General features: G+C 41.5%; 1 protein-coding gene across 1 annotated transcript; it reads left to right on the top strand.

Moving 5' to 3' along the window:
- Window positions 1-2,882: 2,882 nt before the first annotated feature.
- On the top strand, window positions 2,883-21,893 carry LOC107377110 (transmembrane protease serine 9). The gene is made up of 20 exons (XM_070542229.1): window positions 2,883-3,278; window positions 5,011-5,031; window positions 5,725-5,887; window positions 7,968-8,227; window positions 8,312-8,460; window positions 8,884-9,254; window positions 9,914-9,927; window positions 9,988-10,062; window positions 10,711-10,932; window positions 11,245-11,328; window positions 11,402-11,477; window positions 11,583-11,740; window positions 11,818-11,853; window positions 12,231-12,286; window positions 13,577-13,634; window positions 14,345-14,365; window positions 14,553-14,715; window positions 14,949-15,208; window positions 15,286-15,434; window positions 21,326-21,893. Exons 1-20 carry the CDS (start codon window positions 3,224-3,226, stop codon window positions 21,653-21,655), a joined length of 2,721 nt encoding a protein of 906 aa, XP_070398330.1. The 5' UTR covers window positions 2,883-3,223; the 3' UTR covers window positions 21,656-21,893.
- The last annotated feature ends 738 nt before the right edge of the window (window positions 21,894-22,631 follow it).

Raw genomic sequence — 22,631 nt, 5'->3', positions numbered from 1 at the left:
ACCTGGGATGGGATGTTTTGGGAACTGGAACCACACAGGAGGTCTTCCACAGGATGGGGACCTGCTCCAGCTGAAGGCTCAGGTTGAACATGTGCATGACCACTTCACAAAGCAGGTCAGCAAAGTCTTTGAGGAGCTTTCCTGCTCTTAAGCTGCCTCTGTTCTCTCCTCACCTGGTCAGATGTACATGTTCTTCACACACAAAAAGCAAGTATCTGACTATTATACACTGCATCAGTGTGCTCCAAAATCGTGGGCCTGCCTGTCAGAACTCTTGCTCAGGTTTTCTATCAACAAGCCCTGAGACAGGCAGCCAAAATCCTCCACAACCCCTCTCACATTCTTCACCCCGCATTTCAATGGCTCTCCTCTGGGCGACGCCTACGTTGCATTTCCTGCAAGACTGAGGAGGAGCCACCTTTGTCCCCAAAGCCATTCTGCTCTTTAACTCCAGCAGATAAGACCATCCCCCGATAAACGCTCTCCTTGGACTCTCCATATATTTAACTTTTATGCAGACGACACTTTAGTCACTTTATTCACTTATTCAGTGATTTTTGCATATTTTACTGTTTTATCCATCTTCTTGCTGCTTTATTACTTCCTTATTGCCTATTTATTCAATGTTTGTATGTCCAACATCATGCTACTCTGCTGTTATTTTTTTTTAATTGCCCCTCGGGGATAAATAAAGTTTTTCTGATTCTGATAATGTTTTTACCTGTGTGTGCTTGTTACCAACATATCTGTTGATCTTTATTTTAATTAAACTCTTAAAGTACCTTGTGTTTTCAACTTAATTTAAGATCGCTGTCACAGCTATTCAATACCATTACACATAAAAATGGTTAGAACTTAGTCAATTTTAAAGATGTTGAGATGAAATTTGGCTTGTTAGTATCTGAGAGTCCTTCACCACACATTTTCAAAGCACTAGTTCCATAAAGATTGTTTGAGTTAAGCAGGGTGTTATAAAGCAGGGAAAAGTTAGGATGCCCCTGCCTGTTGCTAGTGATGCACCGATATGAATTTCTGGGGCCGATACCGATAGCTCAACCAATCAATCAATCAATCAATCAATCAATCAATCAATCAATCAATCAATCAATCAATCAATCAAAGCTTTATTTATAAAGTGCCTTCTGCAACCCTGTCAGGAAGCCCAAAGCGCTGAACATGGTTCAGTTGAAGGTAAATATATTGAATAAATCAAAAATAAAAGCAATTCAAATTACAAAATAGGTGAAACATTCTGGTACAGGACAAATGTGTAAAACAATGGATAGAGTGAACCAATGAAAACTGATGTTAATATCACTATTATGGCTGATAACCAATATTTGCTGATACCAATATACTGACATTAATGCTTCTAATATCAGCAGATTTTCTATAGAATGAAAATTAATAAAGCTGAATTTACAGTGTTATGTGCACACAGCACACACATTTACACTTCTGAGATTATTACAGTCACTGTCACATCACAAAAACACATCGCCCCCATCACCCTCTGAAACAGAAAAACAAATGGAAACAAGATGAAAAAAAATCTGTTGTTGATATTGGCCTCCCCTGCTTGCTATGTATTTTTAAATGCTCTGCATCCTTTTCTGGAGGTTGGGGGCGCAGATTCTGAGCAGATTTCGACCCCAAAACCAGGTTCCCTGGCCTGCTAGGGGTTTTTAAAAGATCTGCATCCTTTTTTTGATGTCGGAGCTGGTGGTTCTGAACAAGTTCCGACCCAGAAACAAGCAGCCCTGGATCACTAGGAATCTTTAAAAGCTCCCCATCTGCTTCTGGAGCTCAGTGTGGACCTCCCTGACCTGATTCAGATGATGATCTGGGATTGAGGAGCGTTTCGTGATTTCCAAACTCAACCATGGGGCTCTGCGTTATAGGATTGCTGAAGTCCTATCACATCGCTGAGATTGTGATCCTCTGGTCTGAAGTGCGCACCACAAACAACCGTGTTTTCAGCTGGACAAAATGCACCAGAAACAAAAGATGGTGGAAGTCATTCTCTTCTTTGGAAACTTGTGGAGTAGTTGTCTGGACCGGCTGGAGTTTGTACATCCTCCACACAATAGTTTACCATTTTCTAGGAAAAACGAGAGGAATCCAACTCTATAACATTATCTGTCTGAAAACTACTTATTTACCACAATTATCTTTAGGCAGGATTAGCTTTTAACTCTCCCTTGTTGCATCAGATAAATTTTAAAAAGCACGAAACAAAAAGGGGAGTGGGCCGGGCTCTCGGTTCAATCTTGGAATTTATTAGGCGCAAGAAAAAAGAACTAACTTCAGACAGAAGGTCTTCGTCTGAGTTGTTTTCTGCCGAAACGATAGTTCTTTTTTCTTGCACCCAATAAATTATAAGATTGAACCGAGAGCCCCGGCCCACTCCCCTTTTTGTGTCATGCTTTTGATCATGGCCGTGAGAACTGGAACCTAACTGGATGCAGCGTGGATTGTTGTTTAAATTTAAAAAAGCGCTTTTAAAAACTTTGCTGAAAATGGGCCACTTTTTACTCTAAATAAGGGGCTGTTGTGTATTGACAAACAAAATACCCACAATAAGTGTTTCAAAAAATATTTTTGGACAGCATTTTACATGAAATTAAAATAAAATTTTACATGCAATTTGCTCTTTAATACTATAAGTCTGTTGGCAGAGTTCTTCATAGCTCGCTGGATAGAAAACAGGTTCTAAATGATCATTCGTGCCATAAAGAGAAAATGGAAAATACCAACCGTCTTAGTACATAAAGTAAGAATAAAGCCTTAGTTGTTACTGAACTTTGAATGTTATGTTTGCATCAATAAGAAGTTGAAAGGGTTATGTTTTTTGGGTGTAACCATTCTCATTCTTCCTGAATTTCTAAGAACATTTCCTTTATTGGAAGACTAAAGCTAAAAAACCAAAGCATCACAGGGCACGGCCATTGTTATCATCATCTCTTTATCTATCAAAACAAGAAAGAAAGGGGAATGTGACTCAACTCTTTCACAAATGTACAGTAAATGCATCACTGACTGTACGTTTTGAATTTAAACAATGTTCCTACAGAAAAAGCTTCAAGACAAACCTGTTTTATACACTTTCACATTTGGCTGACGAACATGAGATATTGGAGGTAAATCAACACATTGGTAGGTGGAGCTAGACATTTATATAAAGGTTTAGTTAGAGACTTGGTGGTAGAGGATCATTTTGAAGATGGCCCTCCAAAAGCTTGTGGCTGTGTTTGCTGTGATCCTTCTGATTAACAAAGGTGAGAAAATTACTCACTTCCTTTAATAGTATGTTTTTCCTAATTAATGTACATCTACTGATGCATGTAGCCATGGCGATATGGTTATTTCAAGGGATAAGTGCTTGAGTCAGAATTATTTACTTCAGCCTAAATGCACCTGGGATTTTGACCCTCTGCACTAGTTGTTAGGACCTTTATTGCTCTGTCTGGCTCTAGCTTTCAGCCTTACAACCACAGATATCCAGAATGGTGAAACTTTTTGACACAAGTAGATCATAAAGGTCATCTCATTTACAGTAAATTAAATGAAGCTATTAAAAATGATTCTACATCTTTATTTATTTGAATCAATAAGTTGTAATTGAATGTGTAGTGAATTTCAATAAACATTTTTACAAATAAACTTTTAACGACAAACTTTTAATGATCAGGGGCAGCTGTAGCTCAGGAGGAAGAGCGGGCTGCCTTATGATCGGAGGATTGAGAACTTAATCCAAAATACCGCCAAGGTCTTCTGCTGCTGTGTCCTTGGGCAAGACACTTCACCCGACTTGCCTGTGTTGATGGTGGTCAGAGAGGTCTATGGTGTGTCTCAGTGGCCTAGTGGTAGAGTGTCTGCCCTGAGACTGGGAGATCAGGGTTTGATTCCTGGTCGGGTCATACCAAAGACTTTGAAAAAATGGGACACAATGCCTCCCTGCTTGACACTCAGCATTAAGGGGTTGGATTGGGGGTTTAAACCACCATGTAGTTCCCGAGCGCAGCTGTGTCTGCAGCTCACTGCTCCCCCAGGGGATGGGTCAAATGCGGAGAACAAATTTCGCACACACACCTGTGTGTGTGACAACTAATGGGACTTTAAAATGGCAGCCTCACCTGTGTCACACAGTAGTGTGTGAATGTGAGAGTTTGAGAACAACAGAAAGCTTGTGAGGGCCTAGAAAAGCATTAAAAAAGGTTATTATTACACTTGAAATTATTATTATTATTATGACTTTTCTACAAATAACCACACTTCTATGCCAGTCATCGTAAAATGCAAAATTTTTGCAAATGATCCATTTCCACTAACACACAAGGTAATCAACACTTTTCTCAGTTTCTCCGAAGGGAGGCATTTCAACAAGAGCTCGACATCCACAGGGTGGAAAAATGGTGTAATGTTCGAGCAGTTCTTAGATTTTAGATTCAGATTTAGTAAAGCCCAATATAGTAAAAAAAAACTTTAACACCACTAAACAACATGACCCAAATGATAAAATGTGCACACCTTTTTCTTGGTTTGGACTTGAAAGTGTTAAACTGCACATTACATCTTACTTAGTGAAAACTATTTTTTCCATCCATCCAACGGGCAATCAGGCGGGGTACACCCTGGACAGAGAGCCAGTCCATCGCAGGGCAACACAGAGACACACAGGACAATCAAGCACACACACACTCACACCTAAGGACAACTTAGACAGACCAGTTAACCTAACAGTCATGTTTTTGGACTGTGGGAGGAAGCCGGACTACCCGGACAGAACCCGTGCATGCACAGGGAGAACATGCAAACTCCATGCAGAAAGATCCCAGGCCGGGAAACGAACCCAGGACCTTCTTGCTGCACGGCAACAGCTCTAACCACTGCACCACTGTGCAGCCTAACTATTTTATCATCATTGTTTATTCTTCAACTATTGTTCTGCTATGGACTGACTCATCTTGTTTAACTTGACTTTCTGATTTTTTTTTTTTTTGTCTGCAGGATGTCATTCTAGGAATTCTGGTAAGCACCAAATTCTAAAAATAATTCCAAGTTTACTTTATCTTCAGATCAACAGTACACGCAACAATGAGATGTGTCACGCATCTTAGAAAGCCCTGAGTAACTACGGACTGGGAGGACATTTATCCTTCTTTCTGTTTTCAGTGTACAAATACCATGTGACTACCTGCACATCGCTGGTCAATGTGGTGCTCAGTACAATGTCAACTACAATTACTTATCATTAAATATTTTTTATAGCTGATAAACATTTACAGTGTATGAAACCAGCTGTGTTGCATTAATGTGACCCAGTTCGGCATGCATTGATTTTTCACAACGCAGACCGATGACTGGTAAACTGGCATCTGAATCTGTCCACAGCCTTTAGAAACCTCCTTATGCTGCAGAACAACTTTTACTGCAGAACACTGATAACAAAACCGTTTTTAAAAGCTTTTGATGTTTTGTGGAATTTCCAAGACTCTTAATGAAGGACTGAAGGAAGTTGACGCTGTTGCAGGAAAGGTAGCCAGGTTCAGGACCACAACAGGATTTGCTTCCTCATACTCCAGTCAAAAGAATTTGCTTCTGATGGGGTTTACTGAATTTTCCTCAGCATTTCAAATCTAATTGCTGTTAAGTTATTATTCTAAAAGGCCTGAATATGCTAAAGGAATCTTCTTGCATTGATTGTTTCCTCTTTCATGTTAGGATGTGGCAATGCAGCACTGAACACCAGAATTGTTGGAGGTCAAACTGCAGTTCCAGGAAGCTGGCCATGGCAGATTGTGTTTAAAAATGCTGATTTCTTCTTCTGTGGTGGGTCAGTGATCAACAATCAATGGTTGCTGACGGCTGCTCACTGTGCACCAAGGTGAGGGGTCACTGTGTTTCTCTTGTGCACATTGTTTGGCTATTTTTTTGCACATACAGGGCTATGAACATGAATGTACCGTAAAATATGACTAGTTACTCTAACATGAAGGAAGCGTGCAAACGATTGCAATAATAATAACAGAGAACCACTAATGTGTACAAAGTTTTTTTTTTAATGGAAATAAAGTAATGTCTTCTGGAAATTAAATGCATATCTCCATCATTCAGTGGGCAAACAGGCAGGGTACACCCTGGACGGGTTGCCAGTCCACCGCAGGGCTACGAAAACAAAACAAACAAAACAAAAAAACCTGAATCTTAGAAGCTGGTTTTGCATGATTAAAAATTCTGTTTTCTTGCTCAGCAGATATTTCAAGTCTAGTTAAAATTAACAACAAGGCACAGTGACTATTGTGCTAATCTACTGTAAAAGAAATTACAGGATTTCCGCTAGCCTAGCATAGCAGGCTGTTTTAGCATTAGCCAGACTAAGCACTACTACTATCATCTTATTATAACTCCACACTAATGGTATAAGTAGAATGATGTTCTGTCATGTTAGTGTCACTTTACTCATCTAAAAGGGAGATCCATCCATCCATTTTCTTCCGCTTATCCGGAGTCGGGTCGCGGGGGCAACAGCCTTAGTGGAGAGGCCCAGATTTCCCTCTCCCCAGCCACTTGGACCAGCTCTTCCCGGGGGATGCCAAGGAGTTCCCTGGCCAGCCGAGAGACATAGTCCCTCCAGCGTGTCCTGGGTTTTCCTTTAGGCCTAGTCCCAGTTGGGCATGCCCGGAAAACCTCACCAGAGAGGCGTCCAGGAGGCATCTTATCAAGATGCCCGAGCCATCTCAACGGCACCTCTTGATGTGGAGGAGTAGCGGGTCTACTCAGAGGTCCACACGGATGACCGAGCTTCTCAACCTATTTCTAGAGACACCCTGCAAAAAAAATTGATTTCAGCCACTTGTATCCGCAATCTCGTTCTTTCAGTCACTACCCAAAGCTCATGAACATAGGTGAGGGTAGGAACGTAGATCGACCGGTAAATCGACAGCTTTGCCTTCCGGCTCTGCTCTCTTGTCACCACGACAGATCGGTGCAACACCCGCATCACTGCAGATGCAGCACCAATCTGCTTGTCGATCTCATGTTCCATCTTTCTCTCACTCGTGAACAAGACCCCGAGATACTCATCTACTTGAGGCAGGACCTCATCCCTGACAAAGAGAAGGAATTCTACCCTTTTCCGACTCAAGACCATAGTCTTGGATTTAAAGGAGCTGATTCTCATCCTAGCTTCTCCACATTCTGCTGCGAACCACTCCAGTGAGAGCTGGGGATCACATTCTGATGGAGCCTGGTTAGGATGCGTCCTGGACGCCTCCTTGGTTAAGTTTTCCAGGCATGTCTAACTGGGAAAAGACCTAAAGGATTACCCAGGACATGCTGAAGGGACTATGTTTCTTGACTGACCTGAGGATTCCCCTGGAGGAGCTGGCCCAAGTGGCTGGAGAGAGGGAAGTCTGGGCCTCCCTGCTTAGGCTACTGCACCTGCAACCCGGCATAAGCGAATGAAATTGGATGGAACTTCTCAAGTTTTGAGAATTTAAAAAGTTTTAAATGTGTCTGTCTGCAACACAAAATGTGTTACACGGTCTCACTCCACCACCCATGTCTGACTGTATTAAAACAGGAACCACAGTGGTAGGAGGACTAGGCCCTGTGAAGTCCCATATAGAAAAACTTTGAGAGAATGTACTCCTTCTTTTGGTTTGAAAAAATGGAAGTGATTTTTTTTAGCTTTCAGACAAATGGTTTTGGCTTTCCTTATCCACAGATTTGTCATAGAGTATAATAATAATAGTGTCACATGAGTGTATGTATAAATACATTTTTGTAATTGTTTTTTTTTTGAGAGCCGAAAGAAATTTTCCACTACGATGGACAATAACATTCTATTCTATTCTATTCTATTCTATTCTATTCTATTCTATTCTATTCTATTCTATTCTATTCTATTCTATTCTAATGTGTAGATAACTATTTTAACTCTAACTTTTTTATCTTTCTTCAAGCATTGACCCAGACACCACAAGTGTCCATTTGGGTATTTTCTACCTCAACTCCTTTAATCCTGGTGAAGTTATTCGATCAGTGGCTGAAGTCCATTGCAATCCTGGCTACAACAGTCAAACCTACAATAACGACATCTGCCTTGTGAAGATGTCTGCTCCTGTTAATTTCACTGAGTTCATCCAGCCGATCTGCTTAGCCGATGAAAACAGCACCTTCTATGATGAACTTAGTGTCTGGGTTACTGGTTTTGGTATAACTAGTAAGTTATTCAATATTTCTTTCTTTCAACAATACTGCTCCTTGGTTCCATATCAAGTTCTGACTCTTTTTTATTTTCAATTAGGCTTAGGAGCAGTAGCCGACACCCTACAGGAGGTATCAGTACCGATTATAGGAAACAATCGGTGTCACTGCTACAACCAAGCATATAGCACGGTCACAGATAACATGATGTGTGCTGGAGTTGAAGCTGGTGGGAAGGACTCGTGTCAGGTGAATCTCTCTGTGTGTTTGTGGTCAGTGTTTTTGACCAGCAAAGTAAACGTTGTTTAGTAAATGGTTTTTCTTCTTGATTATGTAAAATAAAGGAATTTAGCATTCAAATCTCAAAACAAATCAAAAATAGTTTCCATTGTCAACATGGTAAATTGGAGGAATTGTATGGATTCATAACAAAAACAATCAAAAACGTGAAACTCTGCTTTTAATGCTGTTCTAGATGCTAAACCAACAAATGAATGAATCCACATTACCTATAGCAAAGAAAGGAAAAACACAAGTTTTAACAGCATCAAAGAAATTACCCCTGAATTAAATAAAACAAGCAGAGGTCCATTTAAACTGATTTTTAAAACTGTCAAGTGACCAAAAAGCTATTGAAAGACTTGCCTAAAAATGTACACTTTTTTCCTACAGGGAGACTCAGGAGGACCACTGGTGGCAAACATTGGGGGTACATGGGTCCAGGGTGGAGTGGTGAGCTTTGGTGCAGGCTGTGGAGTTGCCTTGCTACCTGGAGTCTACGCTCGAGTGTCCCAGTACAAGCAATGGATCACCAACACCGTTACTGGCCCCCCACCAGGATTTGTTTCTTTCACTTCACCAGGCATCAATTTTGATGATTTCTTCACCTGTCCTCCCCCTCCCCCGCCCACCCCCACCTCTTTTCCCACCACCACCGACGATAGTGTGTTTGGTAGTGGTGAAAACTTGGGTCACTTCACTCATCTAACGGCTCTGTCTGTTCTTGGTCTGTTTCTCCACTTCTTCATTAGCAGCGGAGGAATGTAAATGATGCATGTCAGTACAAGTACATGTTAGTTAAGAAAACTACGTTTTTGTCATTTGAGTAGTTTGCTTTCATGGTACTGCATGTCAGAAGATAATACCCGTTACTTTAACACATTTACTTTCATGAATATTTCAGAAAATCTATTTCTTGATCCACTACAACTAGAAGTCGGAGCTGAAAATGTTTTCACTTTCTTTTAATCTATTAATTACTTGCTTGTTGTGGATCAAAACAAGCATTTAGAGGGCAATATCAAATAACTTTTATTCACAGCTAATCAAACATGATTTAGAAATGTGATTTGACCAAATATTTAGAAATGACAGCTGATTTATATAGATTCATTAATGTCATGTCCTGTAAATCAACTCTATTTACAAATCTGTAACTAAAGCAAATAATAAAAAAATCCTTTGAAATTTCAATTATTTCCATATTTTGTATTTAAATCTGTTTCAATTAAAGACTAAAATAACTGACAATGTTTTCAATCAACATAATAAAAATGTATTTACTGTGAATGAACAGAGGAGAAGAGAATTAAACAACAAATGAGGTAAGGTTGTGAAAGAAGGACATCTGGTGGTGGAAGGAATTACAAAATGACCAAAACAAAAGCATTAGCTCTAGTTTTCTAAGTTTGGCCTGGAGCAGTTGGAGTAAGGATGGTGAGTGAGGATGACATGAACAGATTCTTATGACTTCTTGAACTGCACACTTGTTGAAAGTGAACCAGGCTGGTGCCGTTGATTGCTCTAGCACAGGGTTACCCGATCATGGTCCGGAGGTCCGCTATCCAGCATGTTCCGGTTGTTTCCCTGCTCCAATACACCCGACTTTTCTCAGCAGCTGATTAACAGCCTTCTGCAGAGCTTGATGACATGTGCAACATGTAATTCAGCCAATTCTTTCAGGTGTGCTGGAGCAGGGAAGCAATTAAAACTTGCCGCATAGTGGCTCTCGAGGACCAGAACTGTTATCCGTTCTTAAGAGTAATTAATTTATAACATTTGTAATTTCTAAAATTATTTTGTTCAGCAAACACTTTTTGCAAAATTGATGCATGGCTATCACTCAGTGTCATGTTGCATGATTCTCTAGAACAAACAAAACAGTGTCGACATGCACTGCAGTGGAAGTGTTAGGTTCAATCTAGCCTGGCCAGCCAGTCTCATACTTCCTTATGGGAAGCATTTGGTCTGGGAACTCTTTTATACAAATAGCCCCACCCCCTGAGAATTCTAACCAATCCAATCGGCGCTGAGCAGAGTGCGTCACACACTGCGACGCTCAGTTTCTCATTAACAACAAAGCAAAGTTCGCTGTGGATTTTTCCTCTGTTCTAAATGACTTGGACAAGTCTTTAAAACCACAACAAGTAGAAGCATTAAAAGACTTTCTTCTAGGTTTGTGCCATTGTTGGCTCCGTAATCCACTCTGTTGGGGTGCAGGCAGCTCTGACCAAGACAGGAAGAGACTGAACAAGCTAGTTACCAAAACTAGCTCAGTTCTGAGATGCGCACTGGATTCAGTTGAGGAGACGAGTGAAAGGAGAATGCTGGGGAAGATGACCACCATCTTAAAAAATCCCTCCCACCCACTGCATTCCACTGTAGAGACCATGGACAGCTCCTTCAGAGGCAGACTGAGACATCCCAGATGTAAAACAGAAGGTAGGTCATTCAGCCCCTCTGCAGTGGGAGTGTACAACTCTTCAGTTTAACTGGTACTGGCATTATCCTGGTACACAATAACATCAATGCAATATTCAGTATGTGTTCAATACCTGTGCCGTACTGGATTTACATGATATTTCTGTGTCCCTACAGTATGCTGCAGAGTTCTAGAACCCAAGTTCTTCAATTTTTTATTTAAGGTTTTTAGTGGTTGAAAGTTACAATAACAGCTTACTGCCTATGTGTATATACTGTCATTGCCTGAGATGAGTGAGTCCCCTAACTGATGTCTCTGAGCTCTGTATGCAGAGGGGTCATTCCTGAGAGCGGGTCAGCTGGAGATCATCAACTCACCATGTGCAACGTTAAAACCTACCTCCCAGGTTACTCCACGTACGTATTTCATGAGCATTTTTTTTAACTCAGAAGTACCCCTGAAGGACTTAGTTGTTTGTCCTTTTATCAGAACTTATTTTGAGCCTGAGAGGGTTAAAAGGAAGACTGAGACACCAAACACAATGCCAGATTATTGCTCGCCTTGGGTAGCTCTCGCCATCGTAGTAACCTTAAACTCTAGTGTCTTAGAACCTTGAACTTAGTTGTAGTCCATATTTATATTTTGTGTTTTGACCTGCCATAAAAACTAGCCTCATCACCACTTCCACGCCATACTCCCACGAACCACCTCAGAGCCATGTCTCCCATCTCCTCCCTGACCGACCCGCTCTCACCTCTCACCCCTCCTGTCTTGGGTTCACTCTCTCAGCCTGCAACCCTCCCCTGAACTCCCCTGCTTCCTGTCACAGTAAGACCACGCCACTTCCTCACCTCCAATCTCCCAATTCAAAGAAATGTTCCCTAACCTGGTGTCCTGTCTTGCAGTCTCTGACTTGGATCCTAGTTCATTCACCATCTGCGGTGCACCCTGAGTTTAACCTGCTTTTGCCTAATAAATATTGTTTATTCTCTTGTCATTGCCTCCTGATTCTGCATGTCTTGGGTCAGAAAACTCTCTCAGAACATCACATATACATGCACCTTTGTTCTTGTTTTTCATTGGATTATTCTCCAAGTGTTGGTGCTGCTGTAACAAGTGATGTTCCCCACTGTTGGATCAATAAAGTGCATTCTATTCTATTCTATTTTGTTCTGTTCTATGATCTGAGTGCAGAGTAAAGTTAAAGTGTAAGTGCTCAAAGAAAACTAAGACTTGGACGCACCAGAAAACAGGGTTTTTTTTATTCTTCTGGGCCGCCCACATAACACAGTGTCACGGTGCTGCTGGGGTGAGTTAGCCTGGCAAGCCAGACTAATGGGCCATTCCCATCTGTACCGGGTCGGCCCAGGCCGGGTAGCCCCAGTCGGCCCCAGCCTGGCCCGGTTGATTCCACACATCCTAGTCTTAAGCCCATGTGGGCTGATTCTACTCACCAATCAGAGGCTTGCTCTAATGGAAGGTGTGAATTTGCTGTCAGCAGTGGGTGTGTTGGCCCTGGTCGGCCTGAAGCAGACCCCCTCGAGAAGAGGGCTGCGAATGAGCCTTGGTTGGCCCGGAAAAATACCAGGCCACCCAGATATGTACACAACCTACGCTACCCGGCCCGGGCCGACCCGGTACAGATGGGAATGGCCCATAAGCAAAGCAAGAATTTGGTCTAGTTCACTAGGCTAGGGGTGAGTGGCTGAGGTGAGGATCCAAACACAGGTGAATTAAACAGGTAGGCTGGTGAGGACGTTTTAAGAGTTTTAATGAAGAGCATGCTGACCATGAAACTATGAACAGACAAGGAAGACAGAACTGGGAGGGTTTAAGACCCTGTCCACACGTAGCCGGGGATCTGCCAAAACGTAGATATTTTTCTACGTTTTGGCCTGTCATCCACACAAAAACGGAGTTTTTTCACACGAAAACGGATCTTTTTAAAAACTCCGGCCAAAGTGAAGATCTGCGTTTTCTCCGTTTTGGGTGTCTGCGTGTGGACGGACAAAACCGGAGTTTTAAGATCCGCAACGTCACTTTCCGCGACAAAAAATGCTGACATCACGTGTGTGACCTGTGTTTACACTAGCCGACAGCATGGGTGCCCTCAGAGCTGCGCTCGCTTTATCAATTGTCCAAGCGCTTTTTGCTTGTTTGTTTTTGCAAGTGGAATTACTGCTCCTTGCGGAAGACCACAGATGAAGGACGAGGTTAAGAACTGGGGAAGTACTGCCGCCTACAGGTCTGGCATGTCCTTAACAACGTGTTTATCCGGGTACGTGTGGACAGAGTTTGTTTTTTAAACGAGGTGGTGTGGATGCAAGTTTCTGGAGGGGCAGATATTAGTTTTTTTTTTTAAACCGGCTACGTGTGGACTAGGCCTAAATCCACAAGGAGCTGAGTGATTGGGAGACGAGAGGCAGGCGGGAACAATTTGGAAAGACACAGGACTGAACAGAATGGGGAGACAGGACAGGTTGTGACACAGACAAGGAGGCAAATATTCTCACCATGATATCTATTCTCTAAGGACTTGTGTTTGTTTCTGGTTAGTGCAGAAAAGATTTTATCTGAATAGAAAACATTATGATAAGGGTGGAGCTGAACATGGGAACAGGAGGTTTAAAGGTTCAAAGCTTGTGATATTGAATTGTTGTGAAGATGGGTCTCAAGAAGCTTGTGTCTGGGTTCGTTGTGATGATCCTTCTGATATGCAAAGGTACGACTTTTGTTTCTTTACTTTATTAGAAAGATTTATTTCAATTAGCTGATTAGAATGTGACACTAAAAGTTCAGACTAGTTAACTTTTTCACAATATTCTAATTGTCTGAGGTTGTGAATGTGGTGTTTTCACAAGCTGTTAGCCATAATCTTCACAGTCATAACAAATACAGGCTGAAATATCTGGCCTTGCATGTAATGAGTCTGTCTCATGTTTTAGTTTCACCTTTAGGGTGAATTACTGACATAAATGAAATTTTGCATCATAATCTAATTTTTTGAGTTTCATCTGTATGTCATCGCTTAAATGGCAAAAAATATGTTCCTGACTAGAGATGTCCAAAAATGTCAGTCTGCCATTAATGTTGACCGATATTGGCAATAAATTTAATATTAGAAAATATCTGTATCAGTTTATTTTTATGACTCAACTTTTATATACCATTCACATATTATACATGATACTCTACAGCTACTTCTCCTCTCTCAGACTGTCAAAAATGACAGTCTGAGGTAAAGTTTTTGAGATATTGTAGCTCATTTGACACAACCTGTGAAGCAGAAATTAGCCCTGTGTAGTGAACGCACGCTGTCCTCATAGCAGGATGCTATTTTGTGCTTTAATAGTTTTAGTGATATTCATGAGTTATTTAGGACTGAGTCATTGTGAACTGTGTGGTTTAACACATTTCTCATCTATGTTTTAGGTTGCCGGTCACAGACGCTTGGTAAGCACCACAAGCCTAACTGGCTTGTCCTCTGATTTTAAATCAACCCAACATTTTTCTTTAGCTAAAGAATACTTGCAACATTTATCCAACTAGACCATGTTTCTCTGTGTTAGCTGAAAAATTATTCATCAACTGTGAACCTTTCAGCATATTTTTCTTCAACTCGTGTCACTTTTTATGTCAGAATGCGGCAACGCACCGCTCAACCCCAAAATCATCGGTGGTCAGGATGCTTCTGGAGGAAGTTGGCCCTGGCAAGTTGCTTTCAAGGATTCTGGCTCCTTCTTTTGTGGAGGGGCATTGATCACCAACCAATGGGTGCTGACAGCTGCTCACTGTGTACCAAGGTGAGGAGTTGGGAGGTGGGTAAAGCTATTGCCATCATTTTATTGCACTTCATTTCTCTCAGAGATGGCTGATGACCGCTTTTAAAGTATAGTGAGAGCTTCATGAATGCAACCTGAATCAAACCTTTTATTGTTCCTGTAGGTTGCGAAGATTTGTGACTAATGGCTTACTCTTTGTGAGAACTGATCACTAAAAATGACGAAAGGCTCACTGTGATTTTTGTATCTTAAAGCAACAAAGTCTCCTTCCCAGAAGCCTATCTGGGTCTCCACAACCTGTCTGGTTCCAACCCTAATCAGCAGATTCGAGCACTTGTTGCGACCATCTGCCATCCTGATTATGATGAAACCACCATGGATAATGACATCTGCCTTGTGAAGCTAGCAGCTCCTGTCACTTTCACCAGCTACATCCAGCCGGTCTGCTTAGCCTCAGACGAGAGCACCTTCTTTGATGGGATCACAACCTGGGTCACTGGTTTTGGAGTGACAAGTACGTTTCTGAATGATCGCATTCTTCGAAACCATTTCTGTAACTTGTGTTGGCATTTAAAATATGCCTTCATTTAGATTCTGGGTCACCATCCAACAATCTGCAGGAGGTAGCTGTACCAGTTGTAGGACCGAACAGGTGCTCGTGCAACTATGAAAACGTTGCTGAAATCACTGAAAACATGATGTGTGCTGGGCTTGATATCGGAGGGAAGGACTCATGTCAGGTGATTCCTACTTTTTGTACTTCATGTATACAGTTTTATTCTCTGTGTTAAAGTTTTTCACAGCATCACATTTTAGCTTCCAAGTTCACTTTACATTACTAAATGTGTAAACTGTGAAAATATGATTGCATATTGTACTAATTAACAAGAACACATGAAATTTGTGGAAAGTTCACCATGTGTTACTATTTCTACCATGATAAATATAGAAAATGAAACTGGTGGCAGGTCATGGTTTAAATAAACGGTAACACTTTAAAACAAGGGCGTCAGTTTGTTTTCAGAATTGCTGGGGACAATAACCATACACTTGAGTGGGGTTTAAAAATTGCTGGGGACAATAAAGTAGGCTAGCACAGGGGTCGGCAATCCGCGGCTCTGGAGCCGCATGCGGCTCTTCCATCCATCTGATGCGGCTCTCTGTGCTTGTAAAATAATGAATGGATATTTAAATAAAATGCTTTATATTTTACTGCATTAATTTTACATCTGTATGCTAATTCTAAATGTAAAGATTTTCTGTGTAAACCTGAACAGGTCCAACCCGGTCTTACTGTGAGACCGGGTTGACGGGTCACGCTTGTGCGTAATCATAGGCGCTTCTGAGCTGCTTTCTGACCTTCTGAGCTGAAGAGGATTGAGACAGATGAACTCAAGGATGTTGCTTGGTTTGAAAGAATTACCCCGACGCACACTGATGCGCATGGATGAGCTGACATTTTAATCGTTAACGCACATCGCGGAGGTAAAATATTCCCATCAGAACATCAGAGCTTTATACTGGACACTGTGTTCAGCGTGGCTCGGAGCGCCCACGGTGGACAGTGAGCTGAAGATCTGGGGTTCGCTGCGCAGTGCAGAACCACGGTGCATGCGATGATTTCCTCCCACTGAAACAGTCTGGAAACCCGGTCTCTCTGAGGGATGTGTCACTTGGAAAAATGTTCTTTTTATGAAATTATGAAACTTTGGCTGAACAACGCTTGTTCCCGTCCCTAATATGGAGACGCATGACGCGTAGAGACATTTGATCACGCACAAAGTTTATGTGGAGCAGAAGCGGTCGGGCCACGGCAGGTGAAACGTTCCTAGCCTACATGAAGGGAAACTGTTTAATTGTAACATTAATGTGTTACTGGACACGCTGGCCTGGTTGGTTAGACCAGTGTTTGAAGTGGAAAACAAACACACACACACACACACACACACACCAATTAAAATAATGCTGATAGCATGGACTAGAAGCCAGGTGATGGTTTACGTATTTAAATGATGATCAGGCTGCTGTAAAATGTAATCTCCATCCACATCCAGACAGAATTATCCTCTATTCTTTCTCTAGTTGCTCTGCTTTTGTCTGGGCTGATCAGCTGATGGTGCACGCGGCGCGCCTAACTAGCGGCTGATGCACATTTTACGCATTTGGAGAGGTGGGCTGGATGCTTTGCGTTTACTGGAAGATGGTCCACTTAACGCACGGGCGTTGACTACATATTAATGACAAATGAATGAAAATTAAATTGTGAGTTTTTACTTCATATTTTATAAATAAAAAGGACGGGGGAAAACATTTATGACGTCTTTTTAAACGAAATTTTCTAGAGCGACCTGCCTGCTTCACTTAAGTCACTGCTTATTAAGGTCCGTCCAAAATTACTGTGGGAAATGGGTAATAATGGCTCTTTGATGGGAACAGGTTGCCGACCCCTGGTATAAGATCTGAGCTGGTAAAACAAAAATCCTCATCAGCAGGCGTTTTTGAAAGTGGGGGGGACACAGCTGCCAATCACAAATTTTGCCGGGGACATGTCCCCGGCGTCCCCGGTTAAAATGACGCCTATGCTTTACAATAAGGTATGTAAAATTGTGCTTCGTTACTAGGGAATGACTTAAGCCGGGCGTACACTGTGCGACTTTTTCACTTTTTTGAGCCGATTTTCTACTCGTGCGAGAATCCACGAGATCGGGGCGAGTTTTGCGCCGAGCGTCGTGTAGTGTACAGGGGGTTACGACAAGCGATTAACACCACGTGACCAGCTACCGATCAGCAATCGTGAGCTTACACAAACTTCTGGCGTGTTTGAAATTTTGCTTGTCCCTCGTGAGGGTATCGCACTGTTGAAGCGGCGCTGCGAGCAGCTGCGACCCAAACAGTATCAGAACCGCTCACGGTGCATGCGCAATCCTGCATCAACACCGCTTGCCCGCTATTTCCCTAATAACACACATTGTTCGTTTTTGTTTCTACACGTTTTTTTACTCACAAACATTGTCAAGAAAGCGTGGTTGTCGTGTTCATGTCAAATTAAACTGATCACAAAACACAGATTTACTTTCTTTATTTCGTTTTCCTCATCCAACCCCTATAAATCCCTGTGTGTCCTCCTGCAGCACTCCCGAAGGACAACAGGCAAAACAAGACAAAAAAGTCTGACGTGTTGTGTAAAAACTATCTTTAGCATATTTTTAGGTCCAATGTGTTGCTACCAGACGTACAGTGTGAGCAGTCAGGTCGCATCCGAGAACTGGGTCGTGCAGTGTGAGCGCATGACTCGTGAGATCTGCCCTGCGAGGAAGTCGTACAGTCTGAGCTGAAGCTGAGTGCTACAAGTGAAAAAGTTGCACAGTGTCCGTCCGGCTTTAGGGGGTAATGAGTAATGAAGCAGGGAAGAATATGTAGTTTTAGAGTGTTTTTACATGTTGATTTCAAAGTTTATTAATGTAAAAGTTATTTTTTGTGTACTTTTCTGATTATTTAAAAAAGTACCCTAAACATTGAACATTTTGTTAGTGATTGATTTGAGCCAGGTAACACTGTAACCTGCAGGATTTTGGTCACCCATCTCTGGAATATTACCACACACAAGATGAAAGAAAATGATGTGTGAATAAGCTCAATGTATTTATGGCAAATAGCCATGTAACAACATATAAGTAATGGTTAAGTACCTAGTAGGTACATATTAGTTACTGAGTAGGTACTTGGGAGGAGGCTTCACTTTCCATCTTCTCGAGACGGAAGGAAGCTGACGATGGATGACGAAGTGACAGACGAGTGAAATCAATGTGGCAGTGTGTGTCCTGTCACAGTGTCCCGATAGATCATGCGCCCTGGCTACTTGGCCAAGGGGATGACCCTTTGGCTGACTGGTTAGAGCGTGTGACTCTCACCCGGGAGTCTGGGGATCGAATCCCGCCCGGGCCCTCGTTTCTCCACCTTGCCACATCAAGATGAAACAGTGATGTTAAATCACTGTGATGTTGCAAATTATCTGCATTCTTCATGAAGTTTACAAAAGAGTCTACAGGCACTACATTCATTTGGGATTTGTTCCTTAATGCGTTCATAGATAGCTACCTATTAGTCCCTGAAAAAGACTGCTGGGTGTTTACTAGTAACTACTGGTTAACTACCAATTCTTCTATGCTTCATTACTCATTAACCCCCAAATCGTTCCCTAGTAACGAAGCACAATTTTGCGTACCTTATTGTAAAGTGTTAACAAATAAACTTCCTCAGAATCCGAAGGTTTTATTGCCAGATGTCATACGGGGTGACGGTGGCACAGGAGTTAACGTTCTTGCCCCGTAATTGGAAGGTTGCAGATTCGAGCCCTGCTCAGTTTGTTGCTGTCATTGTGTCCTTGGGCAAGACACTTTACCCCCTTTGCCTGCTGGTGGTGGTCGGACGGACCAGTGACGTCAGTGCTCAGCAGCCTCGCCTCTGGCAGTGCGCTCCAGGGCAGCTGTGGCTACATCGTAGCTCATCACCATCCATGTGTGAATGTGTGAATGACTGATTGTGTTGCAAAGCACCTTGGGGGGTTCCAGGACTCTAGAAGGCACTATATCAAATGCAGGCCATATTTGCGAGAAATCACAACACTAGGAAATTGCTGCAGTACTTAGAAGATAAAAATAAGAGATAAGCAAATATAGGAAGTAATAAAATACTCAAGTTAAAGTTAAAGTCCCATTAGTTGTCACACACACTGATGTGTGTGCGACATTTGTTCTCCGCATTTGACCCATCCCCTGGGGGAGCGGTGAGCTGCAGACACAGCCGCGCTCGGGAACCATTTGGTGGTTTAACCCCCCAATCCAACCCTTAATGCTGAGTGTCAAGCAGGGAGGCATTGGGTCCCATTTTTTCAAAGTCTTTGGTATGACCCGACCAGGAATCGAACCCTGATCTCCCAGTCTCAGGGCGGCCACTCTACCACTAGGCCACTGAGCTATATCATATATATATCATGATATATGACATTACTATATCATGATAAAATAATTAATATAAAGTTGCAATAATTAGAGAAGCGACTACTATATACACAGTGTAGGTACTAATCAGAGCGGATCAGATCAGGTACAAAAACAACACTAGGTCATGTGAACCAAGCGACTGGCGTGGGCAGCCCTAGGACTGTCCTACAGATGACACTAAATAGGTCCTAGAATTTAAAACAACATTTACTGTGTTGTTGATAAATACAGGCAGGTTAGGGTGTCTAATGCAGCATACCAAAGACTTAATGTTGCGTCTGACTAGTTTTCTATGTAAATTTGTCATCTTGAAAAAGAGAGAGAAACGTTTTTTCCAGAAAAGCTTCTGTTAACACAAGAGAGTCAAATTCACACTGAGCCAAAATGAACAACTGGGATGAAGTCATGGGCCAAGCTCTATGTTTATTGAAAAAGTGATCACAAATGTTCACATTACCATATATGTATTTTTTTTATCTTTTCATTTGAAAAGATACATAATTTAGCATAAACACTGGATCTGAAACAACCTGATTACACACAAGCAAGTACATTTGAAATGAGACACACACCAGTTATATTTGTTACTGATTACATCGCAATTTTATATTTTCATTCCTTAAAATGTGTTTATATTCAGCATCTTTTAATTTTTCATCTTTGAGTATTTATTTAGAACCTTTACTTGTTTCTTTCTTCTTTTTTTTTTACTTTATATTCAATTTTTACACTCCTTTTTTGCTCCTGTAATAAATGTAATTGCTGCTGTGACACTAAAAAAATTTCCAACTGAGGGACAATAATGACATTTTTTATTCTATTTCTTTCCTATTCTTTTATCTGTAGCCTTTCCTGCTTTAAAGTAGGTTAAATCTTCTTTCACAGGCCATCAACAACAACATAACAATAATAATAATAATTTTATATATATTTTTTCTCTATCAAATGAAAATGTTATATTTTATCTATTAACATTCATGCTTTCATGCATTAAGACCACAATAATCCAAGCTCAGTTTGGATCAGTAAACTCTGGTTTACTCGGATACTTTTCTAGCCAGATACTCGAGTCTCTGGGGTTAGGCTCTGAGCTCAGGAAGGTGTTCATCAGTGAGACTCTTGCATAGTTTTTTTTTCATCTTCATCAAATAGAACAGTTGCTCACACAGGTATGTGTGCTGCTGAAAGGAAAAATGCTGGAGAGCATTTGAGAGAACAGAAGTGTAGTGCATCAGCCACAGAGTCATACTCTGACTTGAGCGTGTCACTACACTGGACTTCAATCAGCTCCATCTGGAGGTTGGATGGTACGCTTTCCATGCCAACCACAAACAGGTTACTGAGCAGCTGGAAGCTGTATTTGTAAAGTAGCACTGAGTAAGAGGAGTGTTTTCAGTTTGTCCCAGACTGATGAGGGTGTGGCTGTAGACTTACTGTAATCCTTTTGTTTGGATATTTATAAACTTTTTTTTATTTTTCCTCCTGTGTACAAAGCCAAGAGTGGAGGTAGCCTACATTTATAGCAAAACTAAATCTATCTGGCAGGTCATTAGATATTTTCCCAGTTTTAATTAACATAGCGCAAGAATCTTATAACCAATCTAAACTTTTGTTCTTCTTTCTTACAGGGAGACTCAGGAGGGCCACTTGTGTCACTATATGAAGGTCTATGGGTCCAGGCTGGAATTGTGAGTTTTGGTGACGACTGTGCTCTCCCAATGAGACCTGGAGTCTACACTCGACTGTCCCAATACCAGAAATGGATCAGTGACACTGTTACTGGCAAGAAACCAGGATTTGTTACTTTCACTTCCACAGGCTTTGACAACGACTGGTTCTTCAGCTGTGACAGTAGTGTATTTTCCAGTGGGGAAAACTTGAGACACTTCACTCACTTAACCATTCTCTCTGTTTTTTCTCTGATTCTCCAATTCTTTGTTAGCAATGGGAAAATGTAAGTGTTGCACAGTAATTCAAATTATGTGCACATTTGAAATGGACAGCCCTTCTGTGTCTTGAGCAGTTGGTTTTAATGAATTTTACCCACAAGAAAATTCTTCTCTAGTTACCACAAAAAACTTAGGTGTTGTGAATGTGGTTGGTTCAAAAGCCAAGATTGGTTGTAGGATGATTCATATTGATTGGTTAATGTCTGATGTGCATTAAATACATTTTAATCATTGTTTGAGACGGTTTTTAGACATTAGTTGTTGAAAACAAATAAAGATTTACAAAATACTGCTTTTGTTGTTTTAAATTATATTACTGTTTACTGACAGAATTCAAATCATTCGCAGAATTTTTTTCAGGTGTGACATTATGAAGATAAGACGACTTGTCTACACAAACTCTTAGGTATGACCACCAGGTAGAATAATGTACTCCACTAAAAATTCAGTATCTTTCACTCTGTATACATCACTATTTAAATGATCTTGCACTTTGTAAGAAGACAAGACAGCTTTGTTTCTATGGCACATTTGCTACACAAACACAATGTGCTTTACAGCAGTAAGAACAGACAAGACAAACAAAAAACTGAACAATGGAACAACATCTACTAAAACTAGATGACTAGCATACTATCAATACAACACTGAGAAGAGAACTAAATATGGTGAGCCAGGAATTACTAAGTAGGTGAACAAAATAATCAAGCTGAAGGCAGGGGCGGCGTTAGGCCCGGCTACTTGGGCTGAAGCCCCGGATGTTTCATAGAAAGCCCCGGATCTAAATCGCGGAAGTAACATGCAGTACCAAAGTCCAACAGAGAGGGAGCAGCTGGCAGTAGTTTGTATACAGCCTGCCTGAGCCTCCACCACTGAAGAAGAAGCCCTTCAGCAGCTGGCTTCTTCTACACTCTCTGCCTGAAACGCATGTGTGAAGATGGACATAAGGACGTTTTTTAGACAAAAAGTACAACGACAGAACCCC

This window comes from Nothobranchius furzeri, chromosome 2 (genome assembly GCF_043380555.1).
Source record: "Nothobranchius furzeri strain GRZ-AD chromosome 2, NfurGRZ-RIMD1, whole genome shotgun sequence".
Classification (NCBI taxonomy): domain Eukaryota; kingdom Metazoa; phylum Chordata; class Actinopteri; order Cyprinodontiformes; family Nothobranchiidae; genus Nothobranchius; species Nothobranchius furzeri.
This window is presented reverse-complemented; position numbering and strand designations above follow the sequence as displayed.

Excerpts from the sequence above, each read along its gene's own strand:
- LOC107377110 (XM_070542229.1), top strand. The coding sequence starts at position 3,224 with ATGGCCCTCCAAAAGCTTGTGGCTGTGTTTGCTGTGATCCTTCTGATT. Across the intron at positions 12,287-13,576 it reads ACCGGGTCGGCCCAGGCCGG|ATGGGTCTCAAGAAGCTTGT; the intron begins GTAGCCCCAGTC and ends ATTGTTGTGAAG. Across the intron at positions 15,435-21,325 it reads GAGGGAAGGACTCATGTCAG|GGAGACTCAGGAGGGCCACT; the intron begins GTGATTCCTACT and ends TCTTTCTTACAG.